The sequence below is a fragment of the Puccinia triticina genome, chromosome 17A (assembly GCF_026914185.1).
Source record: "Puccinia triticina chromosome 17A, complete sequence".
Classification (NCBI taxonomy): Eukaryota; Fungi; Basidiomycota; class Pucciniomycetes; order Pucciniales; family Pucciniaceae; genus Puccinia; species Puccinia triticina.
Window position 1 is genome coordinate 1742892 of NC_070574.1, and position 21856 is coordinate 1764747.

Sequence of the window (21856 nt, forward strand, 5' to 3'; positions counted from 1 at the left end):
CCTTCCTGGACTGCTTCTCTCAACTCAAACTAGCTACAAAGCCAGCAGGCAAATCCTGCTCTGCCTTCAGGTACACCTCAGTCTTTTTCCTATTGTCTCTGATCATTAGGCACTTGTAGTCCATCTCTAAAGCAATCAAATATACTTCAGTTGTCCATTTTCTTTTAAGCCCTTCACAGGGGGGGTCTCCAACCTAACACAAGTCTTGAGGTGATTATGGTTTGGGGGAACAGCCTGTACACATGATTTTGGAGAACAATTGGATAATTTTCTGTGATTTTTAAGGACTTGAGAAGCCCTCAACTCACTTTGACTTCTCATGGGCCCCTTCCTCCTGTATTCCACAACATGCACCTATGGTGTTCAAAGTTGTAAATTATTCAGGCATAAATGTGTAAACATAGATTCATAAAGCTTTGTTGGCTGGGAAAGCCAAAGATTAGATAAGCAGATTGGTCATGAGATCCTCTGCAAGAAAAGTTTTATGAATTTAAGATTTACACATTTAATTCATGCACACATAAATACCAGCTTTGAACACCACAACCGTACAGAGCCCAGAGCCTGGTTCCAACTTAGCACATTCCTCTTGCAGGGAGGGGCTTGTGTGTGCAGAAAGCCAGGATTTTTTGCTGAGAAAGAAATCACAAATGGCTGGAGGGAAACCTGGGCCAGCCTTCCCCCCTTAGAGCTTCTCCACCCAGGGTGGTAAACCGGGTTGCTATCCTGTGTTTACCAACCCAAACCCAAAAAACACCACCCACCTGGGGTGCCAAACGAGTTTCTATTTTGGCTTGGGATCTAAAAATCTTGATCAGGTTGCTATGTATGGCAGCCCACTAGCAACTTGATAGCAACTTCCCCAAGCCCATCCCCCCCTCCCTACCCACCATCAGAAGTGCCTACACCTACCCTAGAACAACTACAAATATGTACCCTCCACCAAACTGGTCATTGAGAGCACTGCAAGCTATCAATGACTGGCTGTCCTGCTAACTGTCTGCCCGGTCATTGAGAGCATCAGAAGCAATCAATGACCGGCTACACATATAACTAACCATCGAGAATATTGCAAGCTCTTGATGACTGGCTATACTGGTGATCAAGAGCTCTCTCAATGACTGGGTATACCGGTCATTGAGAGCCCTCTCAATGACTGGTCATCAAGAGCTCTCTCAATTGGTATATACCGGTCATCAAGAGCTCTCTCAATGACTGGCTACACCGGTCATCAAGAGCTCTCTTGATGACTGGCTACACCGGTCATCAAGAGCTCTCTTGATGACTGGCTACACCGGTCATCAAGAGTGTTCTCAATGACTGACTATACCATTCATCGAGAGAGCTCTTGATGACTGACTATACCGTTCATCGAGAGCTCTCTTGATGACTGGCCCTCTCAATGACTGGGTATACCGGTCATTGAGAGCCCTCTCAATGACTGGTCATCAAGAGCTCTCTCAATTGGTATATACCGGTCATCAAGAGCTCTCTCAATGACTGGCTACACCGGTCATCAAGAGCTCTCTTGATGACTGGCTACACCGGTCATCAAGAGCTCTCTTGATGACTGGCTACACCGGTCATCAAGAGCTCTCTTGATGACTGGCTACACCGGTCATCAAGAGTGTTCTCGATGACTGACTATACCGTTCATCGGGAGAGCTCTTGATGACTGACTATACCGTTCATCGAGAGCTCTCTTGATGACTGGATATACAGTCATCAAGCACTCTCAATTGGCTATACCAATCAAGAGCCTTGAAAGCTCAAGCTTTGGAAGCTATCAATGACTGGCGATGTATTCCGGTCATCAAGAGCTTTGCGGCAAGCCATTGACAACCGGCTATACCAGTCATTGAGAGCTTGGCAAGCCATTGATGACCAGCTATACCAGTCCTAGGGACCTTTGCAAGCTATCACCAATCGGTAACTGGCTGTGTTGTTCATTAGGTTCGTTGTAACTCCATTTAATGACTTGGTCATCTTGGAGTGCTTCTGGATTATAGCAACCATGGGTGTGTGCCAGAGCCACACAGGTTGCTATATGCAAAAATTGAGTTGCCATCCTGCGGTTTTAGCAACTCGCTTTTACCTCCCTGGGTGGAGATGCTCTTAGCTCCTGAGGATCTGTCCCAGAGCCAAATGATACCTCTGGCCCTCAGCTTCCATTGGGCACTGCTGTCAGCTGGCTACTATGGCAGAGCCACAGTGACATAAAAAATGTATACAAATAAAATATAACACGTAGTGTTACACATGAAAGAGACATTATTCCTCTTACATATGTAAAACTACGCAAAAACATTAAATACATATATAAGTAATCAATTACTTAGCTTTGTGTAATTAATAATTAAAATATTATAGAAGATTCTGATTCTATGGGTAAAATAACCTAGGGCACCTCACTTACACGTACGCTTAATTATTATCCCTTCCTTGTGTAAACTAACTTCAAAGTTTAAGCAAGTGCATCACGCCCCGTGTGAATGCACTTGTATGCTTACATATCTAAGTACATATGTATACACCCAGTTTCAGTGACGTAACTGAGGTGTTGTGTATAGCTTAGAAGATGGCTTTATTTGTTGTGTGGCGCACCCAAGCCCGCGTGCTCTGTTGCCTAGAGCTCAAGCCCGTGCACCTGGTGTACATATATGCATAATGCATAAACTAGCCCGCAACCAAAGCGCTTGGGCTACTAGTAAGTGAGAATGGGCCAGAATACGCCTCTATAGCAATATTACATGTGTTATATATCTTGTACACATGTAATTAATCACCAAATAAGATTTAATTACCACGTCATCCAATTTAAAAACATTCTAGACTGAAAAGGACACTTGCAGCGTGCGCAGGAGAGACTAGAAAGCGCCCCAGCTTCTCCCAAGCCTCACTACATGTAAATTACAACTATAGTAAATATGTAGAAGGGGTTAAATGAACTGGAGCATTCAATAAGCGCCCCCAGAACATTTATAAAGCACTGCTTACACATGTAAAAGCGCACAGAAGCTGGTTCTAGCACCTTCTGTGGGACATTTCCACGGAAATAAGTGTCACAGAACCCCCAAAACAGCCCCTATGACCTGTAAAGCATGTGTAAAAACACGCAGAACCTCTGGAAATGGTCCTTGGCAACCCTTGTATCCAAGCCTCCAAGCCCCAAGGTTCCACGACCAACAGCGCCTTCTAGCGCAACCAAATTGCCTCAGAATGCGCCCACAAGTGTCCCCCTGTCCCCTGGACGCCCCTGGAGGCCTGCCTAGGCTATAAAAAGGGCTCTTTCTCCGCCCAAAAGGAGATTCCCCAGATTTACATTACATATTAGAATGTTTACCCGCCTTCAACAGCCTCAATAGCCTGTGATTTGCCAGGTAAAAACCTGTCCAGTAACCACCCTGCCCTCAATATTACCTCCTCTGAGCGCCTCCAACTGCCCCACTTCACGCCTGAAGAACCTCAAGTGACTCCAGGGTCCTATACTAGTAAGTTTAAGCCCCTCCTCTTGAGATTCTCCACCATTTCTTCCTGGGATTTGAAACACCCCTGTTTACAGTCCCCAGTTCTTACTCTTGAGGAATTAAACACCCCTGATTTATCAGGCCCCTCTTAAAATTAATTATTTCAATTTTCTTACGTCTAATTGGCCCTAATTGCCTTATTTTTACGCCATAATTCCCAACTTGTACGTTGGAATTATCCCTCATACCTTTGTCTTAGAGTTTTACAACTCTGATCTTTTGCTTTGCACCACGTGTAGCTAGAAGGATAATATCCTTTGCATCACGTAGGCTGACAACTGCTCTCATCTTCTCAATCCCAGCCATTCTCCTTGTACTCTCATCTTAATAAAAAAAGTGCAGAACTCTAAACCAGACATCTAAAACTGCCATGCCTTGCGCATCTTGGATTCACAAGTACCTCTTTGTCAGGCTTTGATGAACCTGCTTGCAATTGTTTGTGATAAAAGAACATCAATATGTAACACTTCTATCTCATGAATTACCATTTGGACTTGAGGAAGACACTCAGCTAAATGTCTAGGAAGGCACACATACAATTACAGATTCCAAATACCTGTACAAAGTTATTTGACCTTTTTACGCTTACTTGTTCTGGGCTAGCTGAGTGTCTTCTCCTCCAGTCCAAGTAGTACTTGATGCACTAAAATTTTTACACATTGATTTTACTTACCCCCAAGTACTTGGAAGCAGTTTCATTAAATTCAGTAAAACCAGACAATAAGTATCAGCAGATCCTCCATCAGTACAGCCACACATTTTTGTAAATCCTGTGTCACTAGATAGGACATCCACTCATGGAAAAATTCTCAGAAAATCCACAAATCAATCTCCAGAGCAACCAAACATCCTGCAGGATTCCTGCGCCCTTGAGATCAGATTGCCCCCCTCAAAGCCAGAGATTCATGGGCCGCAACAAAACATCCAGGGTTAGGGTTTTCCCACAGCACCATCAACACAAGTTGTCTATTCAGATTTCCCTTGAGGAGGTTCTGCTGAGTTTTCAGCAGTGTATTTGGCGCTGTTTGGGGTGGAAGAGATCCTTCCTAAGAAAGGGGCTAACATCCAGCTGATTTTGAAAGCAGTCACCAAAAAATCCCCAGCAGCTTCCGCTTATCCTGAGAAAGTGGCAATGTTCTGGCAGCCAGCTCCCCTTTAATGCAAGCAATATTTCACCATGCACATAAGCCTTACTGAAGGCTGCATGAGCAGACGAAATCAGAAGTGGATTTTTGCCCACCTGAACCCCCCTGATCTGGCTGCAAGCCAGCAGAAAAGTATCCCAAAGCCTGTCCCCTGGGGGGGGGGGGGGGGGGGGGGGGCGGGGGCACAGAAGCACCTGTGTCCAAGCGGCGTATTGTGGAGGAGAGTGACCAATGTGACTTCCCTGAGTCCCTCCCAGGGCCTCCCCTGGGAGAGACTTATTACAGGTGATTTTGGCCAGAGAGTCATCCCCAAAATCCATGCCTTTTAGTGCTAAGGACCCTGAACGGTGCAGCCTTTGTGCAATCACCCCGTACATTGACGCTAAGACTCACCAGAAGCGTGGCTATCTCCAGCCCCCTTCCGGTGTATTTCTCTCCTCCCCAAACTTGAGATCCAAGGAATGTAAACGCAAAAAAACTTGTACTGGCTAGAACAGACATGGACCAGGCTCCCTTGGGATTTGGAGTGGACAGCCAACAATGCATGTTCCCACACCCATCCTGCAGCTTTTTGGCATTCTCAGATCTGTCAGAGCAGCAAGATGTCCCTTTTCTTCCTTGAGGCAAGTGTGTGGACTTGCACTAAAAATGCTGCTTTGACAATCTCCAGTTGCCATCCACCAGGCTTGATGGGTCATTGTGAGCAAGGCAGGAGGACTTATGATGATATCAACACATCAAAAATCATACAAGATGTTGGTATTTCATCTGATCCAAAGAAATTGCTGGAATCCTTGGAGGTGAAGGAGCAAGGGGAACATTCATCAAAAATGGTGTTTCTGGCCTTTGCTCTCAGTCCTAAATCACCAAAAGTCCCTCCCATGCCCTCCGGGGCTTTGATAAGTTAGGGGATCAATGCCCACAGAGGCTCACAGCCTGCAGGCAAGAATTGCCATCCCCATGACAGAACAAGCGTCCAAGAAATGACAGAACATAGACAGCAAGTCATCTGTGTTATGACACATGATTTCATGTGTCATCCATTTCACATATTTCACACGCTTTTTATGGGGTTTGGTTTCTCACCAACCCAATGATGTACATACTTTTGGCCCATAAATAGTGATGCCTATGACATACATTTCCCCTTGGGGGAGTTTCTCATCTCATCCTCACAGGTTCCTGATATCTCTGCTCTTCATTATGGGCCCCCTCTCCTAAATGCAAGAGCCGTTCCAACGCCCCCGGACACACTCTCCTCCAGCTCTGACGACTCGCTACGGCAGAGGACCAAAGGCCCACCCGGCTCGTTCAGCAGACCCACACGCATTCGCATTCACTTACAGATATACCCCAAAAACCAGGAAAAGATGGGCGAGAGGAGGGAGGCAGGGGCGGCAAGAAAAGGAGGGGAGGACAAGGAATGAAGGAATGAAAAGACAAGGAAGGAGGGAAGGAAGGAAGGAAGGAAGAAAGGAAGGAAGAAAGGAAGGAAAGAAAAGACAAGGAAGGAAAGAAACAAGAAAAGACAAGGAAAGAAGAAAGAAAGACAAGGAAAGAGGAAAGAAAGAGAAGGCAAGAAGAAAGGCTAAGGAAGGCAAGCGCGGCCAAGAGCGGCTCCGAACGGGCAGAAGGCATGTTCACGCCCCGCTCCCAGCCGGGTCCACAGCCGGGTCCACAGCCGCGTCCACAGCCGCGTCCTGCGCCGCTCCGTTTCTGGGCGGCTGCGAAGACGGAGGCCCAGCGGTGCCAGGGCCGGGCGCCGGCTGAGCGAGATCGCTCCTCGGGGCGGGGCGGTCGGGGGCTGCGGGGACGGCCCTAGGGCGGTCGCGAGCGGAGTGGACGTGGTCGCGGAGCTCGCCGTCCTCTTCTTCCTCCTCATCCTCGTCCTCTTGCTCGTGCTGCTGCTCCTCTTCCCGCTCCTCTTCTCGCTCCTCTTCCCGCTCCTCTTGCTGGTCCTCGTACTCTTGCTGGTCCTCGTACTCTTGCTGGTCCTCGTGCTCTTGCTGGTCCTGGCGCTCTTGCTGGTCCTGGTGCTCTTGCTGCTCCTGGTGCCGGTGTGGCCGATGCTCCTGGTGTTCCTGGTGCTGCAGCTCATGGCCGCCCTGCACCAGCACGCCCGGCATCTCGTCGCGGCTGTCGTCATGGGCGAGAACGGGGGAGCCGTCCTCGAGCGCCCCTTTCTTGCCCCTCCGCCCCGTCCCCATCATCCCCGCCATCATCCCCGTCCCCGTCATCCCCGTCGTCGGTGTAGCCGAAGCTGGTACAGTCGCGGCCATGGTCGAAGGAGAACATGGCTCCCCACCCCGTTCGCCCTCCCCCCGCCCCCCTCCACGCGCGCCGCCAGCGCCCAAGCCCCCGCTCTTCCCCGGCCCCGCGCCTCCACCTGGGCCTCCGCCGACAGACGGCGACCGAGGAAGTCCGCGGGGCCGTTTGGGCTCCGGCGGGCCGCCACTCGCGTCCCCTTGGCCCACCGCCGCGCCGTCTTCCCCGCGCGCCCGTTTCGAGACCCCCCCACCGGCCGATCCAGGTCCAGATCCAGGTCCAGAAGGGCCAGGCCGAGAGGTCGGCGCGTCCGGAGGCCGATAAGTCTTCCCGGCGAGCGCCGCATCAGGGGACGAGCTGAGCGGGCCAGCCGGCGGGTCGTCTTGCGGCGCATGCGGACGATGGAACTCGTCCTCCTTCGCGTTTCTCTCCGCCCTCGTCCGGCTCGAACTCGTCGGTTTCCCAGCAGCAGGAGGGGGAGGGGGAGGAGAAGGGAGAATCGTCCTCCGGGGCGGCTGGCCCGCAAAGCTCAACAACGCGTCCGCGACCTCGTCGTACTCCGAGAACTCCTCGTCGACCCTCCGATCCGGGGCCCCCGTCATGCCGGGCGACCCTCCTACGGGCCGAGTGACAGGCGGCGAAGGCCGGGCAGGGGCCGCAGGGTCGGGCGACTGCCGCTTATTCTTCGAACTCGTCGAACTCGTCGACGTAGGCGGCCCGGCCCCACGAAGCTTCGTGTTCGCGATCTTCTTCTTCTCCTTCTTCTGTGTCCCACCAGAAGTAGCAGCCGGGGCGGGAGCGGGCAGGGTCGGCGGAGGTGGATGGGCGGGGGGCAGGGCGGGCTGGGTGGCGGGGCTGGCCATGGTAGTAGTGGGGGGAGGGGCCGCAGCGACGGCTCTGGAGAACGGGAGCTTGCGTCTGCGCGCAAGGCCCGGGCCCGGGGCCGCCGCGGGCTGCGGGGGCGGTGGGGGGCCGTCGTCGTCCTTAAGGGTGGCCAGCTTAGTGCGCGCGGTCCTCCTGGGGAGCGTAGCGTTGGCGGCGCCCTCGGATTGGGGAGCGGGCGCGGGCTTCATTCTCTCCATATCCTGCTCGTTGTTGTACACCGAAGGGGGAGGCGGCGGCGGGAGGCGTTGGACGGCCGATCGCGGTCTCGGGGAGGGCGCCTGGGGGTCGTGGGAGGAGAGGCTCTGTCTGTGCTGGTGCACGAGCGGAGGCGGGGGCCCAGTGGGCTCGTCGAATCTGGGATCGTAGCGCCGCGAGGGTTGTTGCTGGGGAGGCGGGGGGTAATGAGGCGGGTAGCCGGCCTGGGAGCCCGGCCGGCGGGCGTCGGGCGACAGCGGCGGGGCGGCGGGGCCGGGCGGGCCAGCGGGCCACGAGGGAGAGTGGACGGGGGGATGGTCGGGCGAGAAGCGGGGGCCGGCCCGGACCCCGGGAGAGGGGTGGCGAGGGTCGTATGGCGACTGGTGCTGCGGGGGCGCAGGAGGGTATCCGAAGTCGCTTCCCCCGCGATGGCCATACACCGATCCAGGCGGCGCCGGGGGAGGAGGAGCCGGGCGATGGTCACGGTCGACCGAGCCGGTGCGGTACTCGGGGGAATGGGGCCGGATGCGGATCGACTCGCGCATCGGCCGTTCGGCGCGCTCCCTAGGCTCGTCGACGGGGATGGCCGTCGGGGGGTATCGGGGATAGACCGACGGGTGGGGATGCGGTCTGCCGGGGTTGGCGTACTGGGAGGAGGTCCGGTCGGCCGGCGGCGGCTGCGGCGGCGGAGGGTTGGAGCGGATGACGGGGGAGGTGCGGGGGGAGAGGACCTCCCGGGCTGTCGAGCCGGAGGCCGAGATCGACATGGGCCGGCGCAGGGGCTCCGGGGCAGGCTGGACTGGCGAGGGCCCGCGGGACTGGGAATCGACGACCGAGCGAATGTGGGGCAGGTTGTGCTGGGCCGAGGGCGGCCCCCGGGTGCCCATGCGGGGAGAGGAGTCGAATTCCATGGGTGCCAGGGGCCCATGTCCGCCCGATTGACGCCGGTTCAGAGACGCAGGCGGGGCCGGATGCTGCTGCTGCTGCTGCTGCGCTGATGGGTGGGCTGCTGGATGGCCGGCGTGGCCCGGATGGTGTGAGTTGGGAGGCGGCCCATGGGCGAATGGCCCGGCGGATTGGGGCCGTAAGCCTGATGCACTGCTCGAAGTGCCCGGTCTGGCCCGGGCCGAGGGCACGACGGGCGAGATCGGTCTGGCGGTCACGGGAGAGTGGGAGACCGGGCCGGGCTTCGGGGGCTCCTCGTGAGGCGCGGGTTGGGAGTGGCTGAAGCCGGCTTCAGCCGAGGCATTCAGGGTGTTCGGGAAGGGCCAATTCGGCGAGGAATGGTTCATGTCCCGGGGGGATGGGGGAGGGCCGAGCGGGGCGCCGGTGTCCTGGCTGGCTTTGATCTCCTCGAGCCGTCGATGGATGTGCAGATTATTGGGATCGAGTTGGCAGGCGCGTTGGTAGGCATCCACCGCGTCGGGCATTTGGTCGTTGCAAGACTCGTACAGGGCGCCGAGGTTGAACCAGACTTCTGAGAGGTAAGGGTTGATCCGGATCGCGCGCGAGTAGGCGTCCAGGGAATCGTGGTATTGCGAAATCGCATAGTAGAGCACGCCGATCGAGCACCAAAAGGCCGGGTTCTTCCCATCACGGTAGACCGCTTGCTGGTACGATTCATACGCCTTTGTGTAATCTTGAAGGGTCATGTACACCCGTGCTAGAAGGTACCAGCTGAACGGATCGCCGGGATCTGAAAGATAGAAGATCGTAAGAGTGGGGCCATCATAAAAACCATGCCGTGCTGCACTCACCAACACTCAGGCTACGAGTCAGGATATGGGCGGCCTCCTGCGGGTGGTAAAAGCTGCTTCCTTCCCGACAGTACAGTCCGCCCAACTGCTGAAGGACCTTCGCATGGGTCGGGTTCTCCGCCAACACGCGTTCATAGGCCTCCTTAGCTTGATCGAACTGCATAAAAAAAAAGATGTTCCAGTCACCGCGGGATTCCAGGAGGGGTGTGATGAAAGGGGGGCTCACGTTGCCCTGCTGCTCATGCACATGGCCGATCTGGAACCAGATATCGATCTCGGTGAGGGGGGAGGGCGGCTTATCAAGAATCCACTGAAAGCACTGTTTTTTTTTTCCCGGCCAGACTATCAGCACACACACACATATACACAAAAGAGAGCCGCTGAGACGTACTTCGAGACTGAGCTCGGCCTTGCGCTGTTGCTTGTAGATGATCCCGAGCCGGAAATAGATCTCATTAGCCTTTTCAAAATCTACAAAAACCACCCCACCGAAGAGATCTATCAGTGTTTTTCTGGAGGGAGCACAGTCTGGGGGAGAGGGACGGACGAGGATCCATCATGATGACGCTGCTGAAGGCCTCCTCGGCATGGTCGAGACTGCCATAGCGATCGTAGAGGATGCCGATGCCGTACCACAGCTTGGGCTCCGACTTGGGGGTGGGGAAGTGGTGGAGGGCCTGCTGGTAGGAGGTGTAGGCCTTGGGGAGCTCCTCGAGCATCAAGTAACAATGGCCTATGTGCATGCAAGTCAGTCCCTCCCTCATCCTGCTCTCATCTCGTACACACCGATCTGCTTACCCAGGGCGCCCCAGATCTCCCCGCTGCCCTCGTGGATCTTGAGCAGCCTGCTGAAGTAGTCCGCGGCGTCGCGGAAGTTCTCCTGGTGGCGATGGATGCCGGCGGCCTTGGTGAGTGCGGGGACGGAGAGCGGGTTGTGTTTGAGGGCGCGCTCGAAGCAGTCGAGCGCCCGGGCGTAGTCGCCCAACGACTCCGATGCCGAGCCTGTCCTCATCCATCAGGAATCAGGTTTTTTGTTGTTTTCAGTAAGAAGAGGAGAGAAGAGAGACTGACCGGCAGCGATCCATGTGAGCTCGGTGCCCCGGACGAGGTTCTCGATGAGCGGGTTGGCCGAGGGGCGCCAGTCGCCGACCGTTTTCTGGAAGCTGATTTCGCCCTCTCTGAGGATAGCGTTAACGGTAGCGGCGTCGTTCCTGGGCACGCCGTTAGTGGGCGTTCCGTTAGCGGTAGGGTGTGGCGGGGGCTGGGCGAGTTGGCGGTTGGAGGGGCCTCCTGCGCCTGCTGCTGCTGCTGCTGTCGCTGCGCCTCCTCCTCCTGCGGGCAGAGCGGGGGGCAGGACGGGAGCGGACGAGGCAGCGGCGTGGCCGTTGGAGTGGGGCGGGTGGTGGTGGTGCGGGCCTGCTGGATGGCCGCCGGCGGGCTGGTGGGAGCGCATGGCGACGGCGTGGGGCGAGAGGGCCTGTTGCGGGTGGGGGTGGTGGTGGTGGGGATGGGGTTCCCTGTCCCTGTCCCTGTCCCTGTCCCGGGTAAGCTGTTGCTGCTGCGGGGCGGCTGGTTGTTCGCTGGGGTGTGAGTGTGAGTGTGAGCGGGTGGGTTCCCTGTGCTGGATGATCGGCTGTTCTCTGTGGTATTCCTTGGGGTGGAAGGGGTGATGGTAGGCTGGGGGGGGTGGATGGTGGTTGTTGGTGGCTGAGATGGATGATCGGTGTTGGTGATGTTGCTGCTGTTGCTGTTGTTGCTGTGGGTGGTTGTAGGCTGCTTGGCCAGCAGTCGGATGGTGGTGGTGGGCAGCCATCGCTTTCTCTTTCGCTTTCTCTTTCGCTTTCTCTTTCGCTTTCTCTTTCGCTTTCTCTTTCGCTTCCTCTTTCTCTGATCGGGAGGGAAGGAGGGAGGGAGGGAAGGAGGGAAGGAGGGATGGGGATGGTTTTGAAGGGGCTGGGTTTTGTTTTCAGGGAAGATCGCAGAAGATGCTGAGCGAGACGACTGCTGATAAAATAGTGATCAACTCAAGGACAGCCTAAACACATACATACACTCTCACAAACACATACTTACTTACTCAACTGCAATCGCCACAGTTCAACACCATTCTCTCTTGCCCCCTGCCCCAGCCCACTGCGCGCCGAGCAGCACTACATACCATGGCCTCCCAGAGAACAGAGAGTACGTAGGGTATATGACCCATTCAAAGAAACAGTAGAACAAAGAGGGAACGTCCTCAGCTCACCAGCGGGCATGCCCAGCAGGGGCGACACTCAAGAGCTCCAGCACCCTGTGTGTCCTGCGGCCGAGCATGTATGTATGTATCGACGCTGAGACTCTGCCGATCCTGCCTCCTGCAGCACTCGCTTGCCCGCCGCGTCATCAGCTCCCCCAAGTGTATGCCTCCATCGCCATCATCTCACATCTGCATGTATGTACATACATACAATTACATATATGTATATCTATGTGGGTCTTTTTTTTCAGTAGTTCAGACGAGGGACAAAGGCGCTGCGACGCCGGAGACCAGCCCGACAGGCTCGGCACCGCCACCGACGCTCTGGCCCAGATCTATGTAACACACACACACTCCAGACAACCCAGTGGGGCGTCAGAGTAAGCTCGCTTTGGCTACGGCTGACATAGCATACATGGGCAGGGACATCATCACACAAACAGACCCATGCATCGAGAGAGAGAGAGAGAGAGAGCGGCGGGAAGCAAGCGCGAGGCCGGGGGCGGCGTCAGATGTGCACCTTCTGGTCGGCCTCTGCCGCGCCCGAACACACGAGCCATCAGCAGACGCACCGCCAGGGGCAGACGGGGGGGGGAGGGGACTGACCGACGTGTTTGACGAGCGGGTCCTGCTGGAAGGCCTGCAGCTTGGAGGGCCGGAGGGCGACGGCGAAGCCCTTGAGGATGAGCGAGAAGTACTCGTGTCTGATCTCCGCGCCTATCCACCCACCACATCAGCTCTGCGGCCCCCTTTCCCAGGAGCAGGGGGGGACACACCTTGGCCGACCAGCTGCAGCTTGTACTGCTCCCATTGCTCTGCACACACACAGCCACAGCCGTCAGCGCGGCCGCGACACCGACAGGGGCAGAGGGACGCACCTTTAGTCGTGTCCTGGCGCAACGTGACTGCTCAAGCGCGCCCGGTCAGTCTCGGCGGGGGACAGAAGCAGAGAGAGGACTCGACTGATGTAGTCCGCCGGCGGCTCCGCCGGCTCCGGGCTCGGCGACGGGCGCGCCTGTTCGTCGGCCTGTTTGTCGGCCAGAACCAGGCTCTCGGCCTGGTGCGGAGGGTCGACGGTGGCGGGGTCGACGGGGGGAGGAGAGGCCGCAGGGGCCGGACGCACGTCCGCGCCGGCGCGCTCGTCCTCGGAGCCTGGCTCACCACCCATCAGTGTCCTCCGCCAAAGAGAGAGAGTGGGGCCGCGCTTACCGGAAGTCATCTTGGGCCACGAGTGGTCCTGCGGGGCGGCGGGTACGAGGATCAGGAGGAGGAGGACGACGAGGAGGAGATGGACGCTGGCGACACGAGGGTCAGGCTTGGTCGGCATCGGGGCGTGCGAGGGTGGGCACTTACGGATGTGTGCTTGCGGGCGGTTTTGGCGGTTTTCTGGTGGTGGTGGTGGTGGTTGGTTTTTTTCGGTCGAGGGAGATGGTTGGGCGATCAGCAGATCTGGGGTGGGTATGTACATGTACAGCACAGCACAGCATGTGTGCACCGCCTCGCGGGCCGACTGACTCCGCAGGCCCGGGCTCCGGGCTCTGCCGAGACGGGTCTCTCCGAGGACACTCGCCGGCCCCGCTGGACACGCAGAGACGCCTGCACAGGCTTCCCCCCAGCCACGGCCCCCCATCACGCCACCAAGGCCCACTCAGAACAAACCCCGTTGGCACATCCAGGGCGGCGCGGCGGCGGCAGCGGAGGATCGCATGAACATCCGTCATCCAAGGCTTGTTTGATCTTCTCGATACGAGTGCACAGAGTCGTGCATGCTTGGCACAAAGAAAAATACACTTCAAATTGCAATAGACAGCTCAGCAGCACCGAGCATGACCCACTGACCTGTTCCTTTCAATCCATGTTATTTTAAAAGGTTTCGTGGGGGAATCATACACACATGCACCTCTACACAGTCCATAACTTGACCCTATATATAAGATTACATCTTCTGGGCCGATTCAGACTTCCGCGAGCAGCCCTCAGGAGCTCCGCGCGGAGCCGGACCTGATGGCCGGCTCCCGGGGTCCTCGATGTGCAGCTCTTCTAAGCGGAGATTCTGTAAAAACCCCGGGGAAGGAAGAAAAGGTACCACCCGACCACACGATTGTAGCGGGCATCAACTCTCCCCCGGAGAGGTATAACACCAGGCCATAACACTCCCCCGCAAGCCAATATCACTGATAACAGAGGTGATATCGGATTGGACACCAAATGGGCTGGTGTGAAACTACATACAAATCTAAGTGTTACTCCCCAACAGACTTGTTAACTGTCAACTTTCACGCATACTGGCTACTATACTAATGCTATTTTTAAAGACTATACTATGATTTATCTTAAAATGGGACTTTTTGGCACCCATGAACCGTGAAACTATTTTAAGGCAACCACACTCCTAAACCAATAATCAATAATATGCTTATATGTGAGACTAGGAGTAGCTAACACAGTTATGTCATGTTATGTGAGGGTTACAAGCTGGGGAGATGTGACATGCAGGCAATGGGAATTGAACACGCAACAGAGGCAACGCTGGGCTCATAACCTGTAAAAACCCCGGGGAAGGAAGAAAAGGTACCACCCGACTACACAATTGTAGCGGGCATCAACTCTCCCCCAGAGAGGTATAACACCAGGCCATAACAGATTCATCTCGCGCTTGTCCGCTGAGACCGGGGCAATGTTGCTACTCATCATAAGCTGCTGCGCGCAAACCAGACAGTCTGCCGCTTCTTGCGCACTTTCATTGGGCACTTGCAGGCCGGAACACCAGCGGTCCCAAGAACATTCGAGACAAAAAAGATGTGGGCATTGGGTAATTGCCAATATTGACTGAGTCTCTTTTCCATTGGCACTCTCAGGGACTTTAGTCATTGCACTTACGATACACTGTATATGCCACTACAATAGGGGGGTTCACACAAGGCTGATTTCAAAAATCAGCAACCCAAACCAGCAGATGCAGCTTTTGAAAATCGTGAGAAAGCAAAAAGGTTTGGCTGGGCAGCTCCCCTTTGGAAGCAATCTGCAAGGCATAAACCTTACTCACAGGTGCATGAGCAGACGAAATCAGCATTGCTTTTTTTGCAACGTGAACCCCCCTAATACATGTATTGTAATGGCTACATTGTTGCTGGCAGATATCTGCGGAGACTCAGCCAGCGCGCGCTCTTGCAACTCAACTCATATCCAACAGAGAAATGCCAGAGCTCAAAAAAGCTCATCAATTAGGGTGTTCAAAGTTGACTTGCATAAAATCATAACACCATGAAATCATAAAATTCTAAGCTGAAAAAAATATGTTGCACCCAAGCACTCAAATTAGAGCAACATTTCTAGAATGGTACATATGAAATCATCACTTGAAAGTTTTATAATTTTATGATTTTATGCATTGGAAATTTTATGATTTCAACTTTGAACACCCTTAATGCATGTGCAGCTCAGCTGGAGATCAGAACAAGATTAAATAAATATGTACATACAATGGTTTCTGGTTGACAGGCGGCCAGGGGGAGAGAAATAAAGAAAAAGGATGTGGAATAGTTTGTACATAAGAGGAAAGACAAGTCCAAACAAGAAAAGGGATAGAAGATCGGAACCAAAGCTGGCAATGTCAAGACTGTCCTGCTTGACCAGCAAGGCGTGGTTTGAGCAGTGCCAGGAGTTCTTGATGTTCTACAACATGGAAAACAACTATCAGCAAAGGGAATTTGAATTCAAGTAAGAGTACAACAACTTACAACGCTCAAGCGCCTCAAATTTAGTCTCTAATTTAGCAATACCCAGAGCCAATTCCTGATTGTTAGAGATGGGATTGTGGCGGCAGAGCATGAAAACTGTTGGTTGATTTGATTAGTATTAATGGTGGTTTGTCAAAAAAAAAAAAAACTCACTGATTGACACCCAAACCGCTAAAAATGTGATGACAATCAACATTGTATCTGCAGAGGGAGAAGGAAAGAAGAATGTTAGCAAACATTGTGTTATTTGAGTTGCAATGGTGATGAGAAACTCACTGGGATTTGTCAGAGCAACGTGTTCAGACACAAAAGTTGCTGTGCTATTAATTTGGCTTGCGGAGATGTTTTCTGTGAAGGCACAAGGAGGTAGAGGAAATGAAACTCGGAGTTGGAGTCAGAAATGGGAAACTCACAAAATACTAGCTTGACTCCGTTGACAACCAGCCTGGTCCAGTTGACGGGGGAAGGCTGGCTGGGGGCAGGAATCACACCGGGCTGGGCCATTGAGCTTGAAAAGTGGGGTATGGAACAGATCCAAAGGTAAAAGCATCAATGAAGAGAATTATGTAGGTAATTGAGATTGGAGGCTGTCTGACAATGGTATCACTCTTGGGTCCCACCATCCATGGATTGCATTCAGCTTACAAGGCAAAAAACACAGACCTCTGCGCCAAGTCAGCAAGAGATCACCAGCGGCTGGCTTCTTCAGGCCGCTAAAAAGAGTCCGACTTCAACCGTACGAGTCTGCTTCTCAATGGCAGGCTGGGTGAACGGCAGCCCAGCAAGACTTGGTGGGGAACAACCAATCTAAACTGGTTAAGTGCACCCCGATGCAACCTCGGTATGCCGCACACCATCGAATCTGATATCATGGGCTGTGACCCAGCCCGAGGAAATTGAACTCATGGGGAGAACCTAGCGCTGGACCAGCGCCGGGGCATATTGTGGGTATGGACCGGCGGTCCCAGGGGTCAAGTTTATGACGGCAAACAGGCACAATTATCGCCTCTTACATGTTGGCATTGCACCGCCTCGCGGGCCAACAGACTCCGCACGCCCCGCCCGAGCCCGCCCGGCCTCCGGCGAGGCGGGTCACACCTTCACATGCAGGCATCCCCCCATCCCATCTGGCATCAAGCTACCAATGGCCCACGAGGAACAGACCCGGTTGGCACATCCAGGGTTGCGCGGCGGCGGCAGCGGAGGATCGCATGAACCTCCAGGCTTGTTTGATCTTCTGGAGTGCACAGAGTCGTGCATGCTTGGCCCACAGAAAAAATACACTCCAATACACAGCTCGGAAGCACTGACAAATGGACGGAGCATCACCCACTGATCTGTTCCTTTCAATCCATGTTATTTTAAAAGGTTTCGTGGGGGAATCACAACACACATGCACCTCTACACAGTCCATAAATTTACTCTATATATAATATGTATGTATTTGTTCAAAGAATCGAATACATACTATGCACTCAACAAACGACAGCAGCTGTATTCTTTTTTTAGTGTTTTTTTGGGGGAGAGGGGAGGAGTTAGAGCTTAAGGTCGGTCTTGACGTATTGGGTCTGCGAGGCAGCAGCCTCGTCGACGAACCTAGCGGAAGAAGCGAGAGATCAGCTGGAGCTCAGAGGACGAGAGGAGATGGGGGGGTGGGGGCTGACCAAAAGACCTGGCCGGGGGGGGTAGGTTTGACGAGGGAGGAGGGCAGGCCGAGCTGGGGCGAGTCGAGGACGTTCTGGATGACGTCCTTCTTGGCGGCGCCGACGACGAAGGCCACCTTGTGGGCATGGTTGAGGACGGGGTAGGTGAGCGTGATCCGGGTCGCGGGCGGCTTGGGCGAGTCGGTCAGCCAGGACACCCAGGCCGAGTCTTCCTTCAACAACTCGTGCCCGGGAACAGCAAACATGTGTGGCCGCCGTCTGGCCCCGCGCCTAACAGAATCAGATCGAAGCGGGGAAACGCCACCGCATTCTTGCCTAATAAATCCCACACACACACACATCAATATTGGTTATGTTTGTTTGGGCTGGACAAGATCAAGCAGGGGTATACCTAGTTCGAGTCTCAAACTAGGATGATGAGGGGTGATGGATGATACTTGCCTGCGAATTTGTTCATCAACTGTTTCTCGTAGTCGTGAGCGACTTCCTCGGGGTCGTCGAGGGGCTCGGTGGAGATGGGATGGATGTTTTCGGTGGGGAAGGGCACCTGGCTGAACAGGCCCTCATGGACGATGGAGTCTTCGTGGTCGAGGGGGACGACCCGCTCGTCGGCGAGGAAGACGATTGTATGGACGCAGCGGACGAAGGAGGAAGCGATGAGCCGAGGCGTGGTTTTCGGACGGCGCAGAGAGAGGGAGAGGGACTGACCATTTGCCCCACTTGACCTCGGCCCGACCAGTGAGCCCGTCGACGAGCGTCTTGGCCAACGAGCCGCCGGAGACGGCAAGCGTGAACTGGGAGCGTTTGGAGAGCGCCTCCTCCTGGGCCTTGAGCACCAAGTCGCCGAGCGCCCGGGCGACCTGCTCCTTCGGCAGGACATACAGGATCGCCGGGTGGGGCGTCGTCGAGGGTGCGGGTGTCATCGATGCCATTCTGGGGAGTGCAGGGTGGATGGTGTGGTTGGGGCTGGGCTGGGCGGCGACTGATGGAGGATGCTCCGATCGGCACCCTCCCGCCAGAATCAGCACTCTTCCGCCGGGAAACCACACACACTAATCTGGGAGTTCATGATCGGGCACAGCCTCAGAGCACACATTGGAGGACTTCCCGTCGGATAAAATGCTGGATCTAGAGGGACGGGCTAAACTTGAATGGCTGGCAGCAAACAAGGTTTAGCAGACCCCTCCAGATCAAGCCATTTATTCGACGGGAAAGTCCTCCCTTTGTCCAGCTGCTTGTACCAGATCTGTCTCCATTAAACCAACAACCCACCTTATGTTTCATTGTTTTTTCTCACACAGTTAGAACACAACAAATGGGTTTGGAAGAAATGTACATGAGTGGAGGGGCGAGCAATGAACGAGAGAATCTACATAGACAGACGACAACCTTTTTAAGAGGGAGGTAACGTCCTTTCCAAATAAAACGAATAAGGGGTGCTAGACATCGCTGTGATGACGTAGTCATAGGCGAAGCGAGGGCCGAAGCATGGTGCAGATTGCAAAGAGGCCTCTCTAAGTTTCTTTTTTTCACATGGGGGTTGTTAATCCACATCTGTGATAAATAGGTGTTTTTTTCATGGATATCATTTCTCTAGAGGGAGCTGGGATGAAGAGAGAATCAAGGTCTAGTTCGTTTTCGAGTCTTGCTGATCGTCCTGTTCATGCCGAGAAAAAGCACGCAGGAGGCAATCAGATTGGGAGGCTTCAGGTCATCAGAGAGAGAGGGAGGATTTCTCCCAGACAATGCTAGAAAACGAGGGCCGAAGAGACGAGAGAAGAGGCGACGCCGAGAGCCAATTCAACAGCAGTCAAAAAAGGGAGAGAGAGGAAGAAGGTTGAAGATGAAGTGGGGAGGGGAAAGAGAGCGAGAGAGACGACTGACCCGGCATCGTGCTCGTCGATGTCCATCTGATGGTCGCTCGAAAGGGGCGCGTCGACGGCGTCTTTGTCTTTCCCTTTGCGGCCGAACTTGTGATGGCCAGACAAAGAGGACGACATGACCGAGGAATACACGGAGTGGGAGAGCGCCTCGACCGTCGCGCTGTGGGCTGCCTGGTGCTCCAGCTTCGCTTGGCTTTGGGTTTGTTTGGGTTTCGCAACAGAAGAAAAGTGGTTAGTTTGGCTTCGGGATTTCGTTGGGGAGAGGGGGGAGGAGGAGCGGTGCGGACTCTTTCTGGCGAATGAGGCTGATCTGGGCGTCCAATTGCTCGATGACTCTGGCGGAGCAGTCGCGCCAATCGGCGAGTTGAGCGTGCAGCTTGGCCAGCGTGTTGTCGTGCGAGACTCCGGGGGCGTCGGCGGCGTCCATGTCCACGTCGCCGTCCTGCGTGCTCTTGGGTAGAGCGGAGGAGGCGCCCAGCGGCCGCAGCTTCACGTCCCGCCCCACACTCGTCTCCACCTCCAGCCGCGAATACTTCTGGTCCAGACGCCCCCCGAGCAGCCCGCTGTATATCCCGTCCATGATCAGCTCCTCTAGCGCCTGGGTCTCGCCGATCTCGAGCTCTTCCATTAGCTCGCTGTACGGAATGATCTGCCACACACCACCCCAGTCAATCCCACAGATGCTCTTGTTATGGACACGGTCTGTTGCTTGGGGCGGAGGGGCTTACTCTGGAATGCGAGGCTCGGGTGAGGATTGATAGCAGTTTCAGCTTGGCGAGTTGCTGGTCGTTCAGCTTGGGCAAGTGGGCTTGTCGCTCTGTGCCGCCATGTATCCGGCACGGCCAATCATCGGAAGGGGAGCAGCAGGTCAGAAGACACGGAAGACGGTTGGAGGGAAAGCCTGGCCGGGACCTACGTCGGTAGTCCTTCCACGTTCCGTAGGCGAATATTTCGAGCAGCTCGTGGTAGGATGCGTCCGTTGGATGGGAGGCCAACTAGGAAGGAAGAGGACCAACAAAGTCAGGACAGATGATTTCGAGGAGAGGATAGAGAGAGAGAGAGACCTCTTGGATAGGTTTGGTCTCGAGGATTTCTCCAAAGACATAGATCCCAGCGGAGCCCAACAGGTCCTCGACGAGCTTGGTGAGCGCGACGCCCTTGGAGGCGCCGACGAGGGCGAGATAGTACTCCAGCTTATGGTTGATCTTGGCCGTCTGGATCCGGCTTGCCGGGTTCTGGGCCGGCTTGGCCGGCGCGGCCGACGAGGAGGACGCGGGATGGTCGTTGAGATCGAGCTTGATGTGGTCCAGGTCGTCTGCGCCACCCACGGAACGAAGAAGCCAATGTAAGTCCCCCCTCATGCCAGTAATGAAAATCTCGCCGATCAGCCCCCCGCCCCTGCGTCGCTCATACTCGCGCTGGGTTCGACTCACGTACATCTCCCATGGCTGTGGCTGATTCTCTTCAATGCCAACGTGTCTGGATCTGTCGAGAGGTCTTGGGCGTCGGCGCTGGTGATCGTTGGAGCACGAAGATGGAGAGTCGAGTGGGGCGGGTCTTCCTGTGACATCCCTCACAAATAGTGCGTGATACTCTTGCGGTCTGCATGGGCTGCATCCCAGAAAAGAGCCCCTAAAAGCTAGATTTGCCTGAATTTTTTTGGACTTTTTGGGTCTAAAATCTGCAAGGGTACCAGATTGCATGGGAAGTGCCCCTTCCCGCGCAACCCTTCCGCAATTAAATTTATGTCCACATGCTCAATTCTAATTTTATTTTATTTTGATGTGCATTGCTTGTGTTTTTGATATGTTCATTCAGGACTTGGAAGGGCATCCAGAGGTGTCTAAATGCGGACAGGAAGTCCTCCACTCTCTTCACAAACCTAGCATAAACTGCCTCTTAAATGGAGGGATCCTCATAGTCATGTCCCAAAACCCAACTGAACTAGGACTCCCCTCCGATTAATAAGCGAATCAGGTTAGCAAAGGGATTCTCCGAAGGGTAGGCTATGACTTTCTTGTAATATTTGCCTTAGAGTTCTGTGCTTTTGTATATTTCTTCAGCTCTTCCATAGAGTAGTGCTCCGGTCGGCCTATACAAATCCTCCGGCGTCTCTTCAAGTTCTGGCGCTTCTTATTCGAGTTGGAACATTTGTTAGGATATGTAACTGATTACTGTACCGCGCGACACGTCTTGACTGCAGCGCCGTGGAACCGGGAAATGTAAGGATTATGTTAAAAGGGCTCTTTCTCCATTGCCTTCTCCCTTCCGAAATCTCCTACTTCCTCAAAACGTCATCTGCCTATTCTTAACACGGCCGAAACATAAGGTAACTTGATTTCCTTTAAACAATCCGCCCCACACAAAGAAGTGGTTATTGGTGTTGGGTCATTAAGTCTAGCCAAGAATTTATCACTCCCTACGCCGTGCAAAATGATTACTAAAGTAATGATTGCTGAGGAATTTGTATTTCTTTACATTTACACCTGTGCAGCTTCAGCATCCATCGCCGACCGGATCCGCCGATTCCTTTCCATCAATCAAAGCACTGTGATCCCT

At 54.4% G+C, this 21856-nt stretch overlaps 4 protein-coding genes across 4 annotated transcripts; all 4 read right to left on the minus strand.

The window, feature by feature from the left end:
- Positions 1-6312: 6312 nt before the first annotated feature.
- On the minus strand, positions 6313-11227 carry PtA15_17A134 (uncharacterized protein; the record flags this gene model as incomplete). Its single annotated transcript, XM_053164218.1, has 8 exons — positions 6313-6490; positions 7079-9713; positions 9775-9931; positions 10001-10093; positions 10166-10245; positions 10322-10507; positions 10573-10776; positions 10846-11227. The coding sequence occupies 8 exons, from the start codon at positions 11225-11227 to the stop codon at positions 6313-6315; spliced, it is 3915 nt and encodes a 1304-aa protein (XP_053028207.1).
- Positions 11228-12518: 1291 nt separating this feature from the next.
- On the minus strand, positions 12519-13337 carry PtA15_17A135 (uncharacterized protein; the record flags this gene model as incomplete). The annotated part of the gene is made up of 7 exons (XM_053164219.1): positions 12519-12544; positions 12617-12727; positions 12787-12825; positions 12889-12915; positions 12974-13162; positions 13220-13247; positions 13305-13337. The coding sequence occupies 7 exons, from the start codon at positions 13335-13337 to the stop codon at positions 12519-12521; spliced, it is 453 nt and encodes a 150-aa protein (XP_053028208.1).
- A 3948-nt stretch (positions 13338-17285) lies between these two features.
- PtA15_17A136 (uncharacterized protein) lies at positions 17286-18346 on the minus strand (the record flags this gene model as incomplete). The annotated part of the gene is made up of 4 exons (XM_053164220.1): positions 17286-17346; positions 17415-17729; positions 17876-18018; positions 18119-18346. The coding sequence occupies 4 exons, from the start codon at positions 18344-18346 to the stop codon at positions 17286-17288; spliced, it is 747 nt and encodes a 248-aa protein (XP_053028209.1).
- A 688-nt stretch (positions 18347-19034) lies between these two features.
- PtA15_17A137 (uncharacterized protein) lies at positions 19035-20743 on the minus strand (the record flags this gene model as incomplete). Its single annotated transcript, XM_053164221.1, has 7 exons — positions 19035-19071; positions 19299-19490; positions 19585-19946; positions 20026-20114; positions 20214-20292; positions 20401-20612; positions 20731-20743. The coding sequence occupies 7 exons, from the start codon at positions 20741-20743 to the stop codon at positions 19035-19037; spliced, it is 984 nt and encodes a 327-aa protein (XP_053028210.1).
- Between the last annotated feature and the right edge of the window lie 1113 nt (positions 20744-21856).